This window comes from Brachyistius frenatus, unplaced genomic scaffold (genome assembly GCF_029030835.1).
Source record: "Brachyistius frenatus isolate BFR_SWC_R1_liver_20210118 unplaced genomic scaffold, ASM2903083v1 Contig_362, whole genome shotgun sequence".
NCBI classification, from domain to species: Eukaryota; Metazoa; Chordata; class Actinopteri; family Embiotocidae; genus Brachyistius; species Brachyistius frenatus.
Genome location: NW_027210961.1, coordinates 125,813 through 132,500, shown reverse-complemented (window position 1 = coordinate 132,500; position 6,688 = coordinate 125,813). Strand labels below are relative to the sequence as shown.

The following is a 6,688-nucleotide window of genomic DNA, read 5'->3' as shown; positions in this document are numbered from 1 at the left end:
TGTTGATGATGAAGGGGAAGATGTGAGTGATGATGATAGTGACAATGATGATGGTGATGTTGATGATGGTGATGATGGTGATTGTGATGGTAATGATGATGATGATGGTGATGATGACGATGGTAATGGTAATGATGATGATGGTGAGGGTAATGATGATGTGAGTGATGATGGTTATGATGTGATGATGATGATGATGGTGATGATGGTGATGGTTATTTTGACGATTATTGTGATTGTGATGATCATGGTGATGATGATGGTGATGAAGGGGAAGATATGAGGGATGATGATGGTGATGATGGTAATGATGATCATGATGATGGTGATGATGATGGTAATGATGATCATGATGATGATGGTCATGGTGATGGTAATGATGATTGTGGTGATGATGGGGATGATGTGATGATTATGGTGGTGATGATGGCGATGTGATAATGGTGATGATGATGATGATGGGGATGTGATGATGGTCATGGTGATGATGGTCATGATATTCATGGTGATGATGGTGATGGTGAATATGGTGACGATGGTGATGATGATGGTCATGGTGATGATGGTGATGAGTGTGTAAACAAGCTGTTGTCTTTTCTCTTCCTGCTTCCTAAAGGGCGGAGTCAGATCGGTACGTCTGAACATCATCTTCCTCCTCTGATCAGTTTCTCATCTGATCTAATGTTTGGGTACTGAAAGTCAATTGTTCGCTGACCCCTGGCCTCTGACTCCTCCCCCCCTCCCCAGCGGCTCCATCAGGCAGCGGTCCTGACGAGGTCCTGTCCTCATCCTCCATCTTTGACCACGTTGACCGTCTGTCCCGCGGGTCGTCTGACGGCACCCGTCGTCAGGCCAACAAGGTGCAGCTCATCGCCATGCAGCCGCGGCCGAGCCCACCTTCGCACGCCGCGTCACAACTGAGCCCCTCCCTCACCGAAAAGGTCAACACAGAGGTGGGCGATCACCGTCCGCCACCTGCTCCCTGGTCGCCGTGACGACATTGTAATGTTTCCTTGTGTTCCTGCAGGTGGCGCTGAGGCACAAGTCGGAGATCGAGCATCACAGGAACAAACTGAGGCAGCGCGCCAAGAGGCGGGGCCAGTGCGAGTTTCCCTCTATGGACGACATCATGGACGCCTTCGGAGACGGACCGGTTCAGAGTGAGACGGCGCAGCGGCTCTATAGCTCCGCCCACGACCACATGGACTGCATCCTGCAGGCCGATGCCTACTCACCCAACGACTCCAGGAAGAGGTAAGACTTCACCTGAGAACACACGAAAACACACGAGAACGCGAGCCAATCAAAAATAAAAAATTTAAAAATTTCCCCTCGGGGATTACCTAAAAAACACGTTTACCTGAAAAACAACTGAGTTTATCTGATTAACAGGACACTCTGATGTCCTTCTGTCCTGCAGACAGAAGGACATCAGAGTGTCTCTGTAGGACAGACAGAAGAACGTCTCTTTGTCTCTCCCGTCAGAGGGAGGCGCTCTCCTCGAGGTCGACGAGCTCATCCAGGACCAGGAAGTCTTCCTGACACCGACAGAGACCGTCTGTTAACCGATCAGAGCGCCACCTACAGGAAGTACCCGGGACTGAACAACGTGGCCTACATGGTGAGTTCAGAGGTCGGAGTTCAGACTTCAGCTGTGGAGAAATGTTATAAACATGAGGACACCTCTGACTTGCTTTATATTTTGTCTCATGTCCACAGTCGGACCCCGACCTGCCCCCAGACCACGGAAGCCCCTCCCCAACTGACGAGGTGTTTGACTCCGCCCCGGCCCCGCCCCCCTATATGCCCCCCCAGCCCTCCATCGAAGAGGCCCGGCAGCAGATGCACTCCCTCTTGGACGATGCCTTCGCCCTGGTGTCTCCGTCCTCGCAGGGCAGCGCCGGGCTGAGTGGGGTAAGCCCTGCCCTGCCCAGCCCCTCCCCCCATGTGCGGCCCGCGGGCCGTCAGTGGGGCTCTTACCCAGCAGCCCCCTCTCACAGCCCCTTCTCTGCAGTGAGTGTCGGCCTGCAGCTGACCACCAACCTTTTCTGCCCCCGGTCCGTCCTCACCCTTCATGTCCTGTCTTTCTGTTCTGCCTGCAGAGATATGCAGAGCTGGGAATGTCCCCCACGTCCGTCCAGGGTCTGCTGCAGAGGTCAGTGTCCTGTCCCCTGAGACCCGGTCTAGGGACCTGAACCAGCACTGACCCTCTTGTGTTTTCTCCAGACAGGGTCTGAGCTGTGGAGGGTATGTGTCCACCGGAGACCAACTGCACGAGTCCATCTACTCCAGCAGGGGGCAGTACGAGGACCCGCCCTCCTCCTCCAGACCCCGACCTGTAGGGGGCAGCACAGGTAAAGACTGGACCTACAGACCACCTGAAGCGCTATCTGTCTCCTCCACATGGAGGTGCTCACTTGCTGTATGTCTGACCTGCAGGTGCTCAGCTCCACCACCTGACCCAGGTGGGTCTGTCCAGTCAGATCGGGGCGTACCCCGCCGTGGGCCGCAGCATGTCGGGGCCCACCGGGTCCAGCTGGAACCAGCAGCACTCGGACCAGGACCTGTCCAGACCCGGGGCCAGCAGAGAGAGCGTGAGTCCTGAAATCAAACTGGATCAAACAAGGGCGTTGTCATAGTAACCAGAGAGATGGTGATGGAGGGCACAGTCCAGTCTTGTTTGTTTTTGAATTCTGATAAAATAATTTATGTCTTTGCAGTTTGACCTCCTTATATGTTGATGAATTTTCTGCCCCCACCTCCACCCCAGGTCCTGTCCTTCCCAGAGTTCTCCTCGTCCTCGGTGTTCCAGATGCCCAGCTCCTCGTTGCGAGACCCGTTGGCTCCACCCCTCCTGCTGACCTCACCGACCCCTGAGTACCCTCCGGAGGACGCGTCCCCCTCCGCCCACACCTCCGCCTCTTTGATAAAGGCCATCAGGGAGGAGCTGCGCCGACTGGCCCAGAAACAAGCAGCAGTGACCAGCTACCAGTAGACGGGTCTGGACCTGTTTGGACCAGAACTCGACCCGCTCAGAGTCTAAGGACCCTAAACATGGTCTGCTTTGGACCACGTCCTGGGTCAAGGACCATGTCTCCTGAAGACCTCCGGTAGTTTACAGGGTCCCGTCTGTCCGTTTGTCCGTCCGTCACTGCTTGGCTCCGGGTCTCATTGGACATCATTGGACATCAGTGTGACTCACGTCTCCACTGAAGTGCTTCCTGGAGCCGATCACTCCATTATCATCCTCAACTTCTGGACCAGATCCAGTCCCTGGACTGGACGTCCCTCCTGGACCTCAGGGCTGAGGTCCCTCCTGCCGGTCCATAGTGGACCATCCTTCCTGCAGTTCTTGAGTCGTCCCCCTTGGACCTTTGGAAACAGTCCAGCCTTCCTGACCTTCTTAGGAGGACGGTCTCTCCGGACTCTGTGGATCCGATCGTCCCCCCTGAGGTCCTGAGGCGGGTCGTCCCTGTGGTGCTATCCGTCTTCTCATCGACCACTTACTGCCTTCCACTCCATCAGCCGCCGTGATCCGGTCTCCATCCATCAACTGTCTCCACGAGGTCTCTCTGGACAGCTGGAGGTTCCTGCAGGGGGCGCCAAACAGGAAACATTATATATATACGAGTATCTATAAGAAGGAAGAAAATATATGTAAAGAGATAGAATCCCAACGAGCACAATATTAATGTCAGAGTTCTTATCGGAGTCTTGAGATGTGACTTATTTTTTATCGCTTCTATATGAAGGTCTACGTTAAATCCTTTATTTTATCAAAAGAAGACCAAACTACTGTTTGATGTTTGTGACCCTCTTGTGTTTGAGCTCGCTGTACGTTTGTTTCGCCGTGGAGACGTCGCTTAGCGTAGCTGCTCGCTTGCGTGTTCATATATCGGTGGCAAAAAATAAATAAATTAAAAAAAATAAAATAAAAGAGCTACTGCATCGCTTTGGTATCGAGCTTCTCGTAGCTGATTTGTTGCATCCGTCCATCTGTGGGCGGGACACAATGAGTGACACCTGACAGGTGGGGGAACCACTCACTCACCACAACGCTCCCTGGAGGCGTGATGTCATCATGACTTGAAACTGGAGCAGAGAAACAGCAGATTTTGGGGAACAAAATCATCAACAGCAAGCCTGTTGCCATGGCGACACAGTTCAGGTAGTTTGTGTTCTCTGGGTTTCAAAAGATGCATCAACAGACAGGAAACTGAAACAAAGAAGAGCACACAGACTGGATCCAGCAGGGAGGGAAGGACAACGACGGACAAGATGAACTAATCAGGGGTCGGGGCCAACAATCATACAACAGGACAGGAAGTGAAACAAAGACAGGTGAGTCATTTCAAAAATCAAACAGGAAGCACAAACCCCAGACTGACCTGAAGACTACAAACCAGAACAGAACCTCAGAAGGTCCCAGTGGAACTCGGTGTTGACAATCTGACTCTGGGGGATGAATTCACGGTGACACAAAGAAAACCCAGCTGGTGTCTCCTGACCTGACGCCTTCTTCGGTCTTGGAAAGTGAAGCTCCACCCCTCTTGAAACGTGATGTCATCAGAACACCTGAGTGTCTGTCGTGGAAATCACTGCATGGGCTCAGGAACTCTGATCTTTGAGACGCTTTTATTCCCCAAAATCTGATGTAACGTGTTGATCAATAACTCTGAATACTTCCTGATGAAGGTTGTTGGTCCTCCGTGTGCAGCACCGTGATGCGTTCAGGAACACTCTGGACTTATTGATGTTTGAACTCTATGGAGGTCTGCAGAGGTCAAAGTTGAAGGTCCTCCAGACAAAGACTGGGACCAACCCGTCTGAAGTGTCCACACCTGTGCAGGTACCGAGGTTCTGATGAGTGAGCGGTTCCCTCGCGCTGTTTCCTGAAGTTGGGTTGTTTGTTCAGCATGTTCTACTCAGTTTGAGGCTTTAGCTGTTTGATGTTCCCGTTAGCATGCTGCTAAAAGATGTTACAAAGTGAATAGTGAGCAGAGAGATTCATGTCACATGACACCAGCTCATCCAGCACAGAACATTTCGACCCGAACGTCACGCCTTTCTTTTACGGTTCCAGAAGATATTTTTAATCTGAATGAAGTAAAGAAATGAAAGTATGTTGAATATAAAACATATAAAACATAATATATAGAAGATATTTTATCTGTGATTGGACTCAGAGGTCTGCCAGTGCCAACACATCCGTCACGGACCAGAACCCCACCAGAACTTTCTAAGAGGACCTCGCACCTGTCCGTCACGCTTTAGGACCGCCTACAGGATCACATGGTGCTAACCCAAGGACTCCAGGTGTGACTGTCAATCACACTCAAGATGGCAGCATGCAGGACGATGGGGGCGGAGTCACCTCCTCCTGCAGGTGGATGGAGGCGGAGTCACCTCCTCCTCCTGCAGGTGCCTCCTGAATGTCTTCTTCACTGTTTTCTAGTTTCTGTGTTTTCTAGATCTGTGATGATCCAGCTGACGAGCAGGCGCTCTGTGGACGTTCAGCCATGACAAAACCACCCTCACAACCTAAACAAACCTGTTACCATGGTTACCACCTTCAGTAAACAACCTGCTGACCAGTGAGACTAACTAACCTTCTGTTACCACGACAACAAGGACACTTCCTGTTATCTGAAGCTGATTTTTAAAATAAGACCTGCGAGTAACAGAGTTAACAGTGTTCACTATTAACCTGGAACTATGTGAAATTAATCAAAGTGTGTTCTTACTTCCTGTTCTCGTTCTTTACGTCTGAAATAGTTTCAGTTTTGTCATGACTGAACTTCGTACAACTGCTGCTCCAAGTTGAACCACATTCCATTCTGTTGTAACAAGCAGCTCCGCCCAGGCCCCGCCCAGGCCCCGCCCACACAGGTGAGCTCCAGGCGACCCAGCGAAGCTGCTTGGTGGATCAGAGCTTGAAGGAAAAGTTATTTTAATGTCACATCAGTGAGCTGGAAACACTGCCAGCAGTCTCACCTGTTCAACAGCAGTCAGGTGACCCCAGTCACCTGACCGGGTTTACCTGTTCTACCCAAACCGTGTGTGAGCTGCATCCTGTGGTGTTACAAGTCTGAAAGATTGTTAACAAACATTAAAGAGAAAAGTTCAGATTTACTCTGACTGCTTTATTTACTTATTTATTATTATTTATTTATTATTTAGAGTTGAAAACATTTGACACAGATCATCTTGTAGACTCACAAACTAACTAACAAACTGTTGACGTCCTTAAACTACACCAGTTTCTATGGAGGATAATTTCTGACAAATTAAACACCAAAACACTTTTCAAGACAAAATCTGGACTCAAGAAATCAACTTAAATATTTTGAGTGAAAGATTTTCAGAATAAAGCTTCAAGAGAAGCTGCAAAATTACCCGGAAAAAATTTCTGAAACAAAATATTTTACAGAAACGTGTAAAACTTCAAGAATTAAGTAAAAAAATTTGGGACAAAGTCATATCAGGAATAAATGTCAAATTTTCAAAAGGTTTAAAGAAGAAAGTTGAACCTGCAACGTTAAAAGAATGAAGATGAATTCAGGGGGTTATAAAAACTAATAATTGATAATTGATAGTTATCAATACAGTGAATTTGGTGTAAATAAAATCTGGTTTGTTGTAACTTGTATTAGAATATGACGTCATCCTCCCACATGAAAACAAAGCT

General features: G+C 49.4%; 1 protein-coding gene across 8 annotated transcripts in view; it reads left to right on the top strand.

The window, feature by feature from the left end:
- LOC138636214 (UPF0606 protein KIAA1549) overlaps positions 1-6,132 on the top strand; it is a 16,675-nt gene extending 10,543 nt beyond the window's left edge. For 4 of the 8 annotated variants that reach the window (XM_069724115.1, XM_069724116.1, XM_069724117.1 and 1 more), the window contains 9 exons: positions 617-631; positions 748-953; positions 1,028-1,254; positions 1,486-1,621; positions 1,720-2,013; positions 2,103-2,155; positions 2,227-2,354; positions 2,440-2,594; positions 2,771-6,132. In XM_069724115.1, the coding sequence (XP_069580216.1) occupies positions 617-631; positions 748-953; positions 1,028-1,254; positions 1,486-1,621; positions 1,720-2,013; positions 2,103-2,155; positions 2,227-2,354; positions 2,440-2,594; positions 2,771-2,995 (1,439 nt within the window). In that variant the 3' untranslated portion in view covers positions 2,996-6,132. Of the gene's footprint in view, positions 1-616; positions 632-747; positions 954-1,027; positions 1,255-1,485; positions 1,622-1,719; positions 2,014-2,102; positions 2,156-2,226; positions 2,355-2,439; positions 2,595-2,770 lie in introns of those variants that run through there. The other 4 variants (XM_069724119.1, XM_069724118.1, XM_069724121.1 and 1 more) reach the window with 4 other exon arrangements.
- Positions 6,133-6,688: the final 556 nt, after the last annotated feature.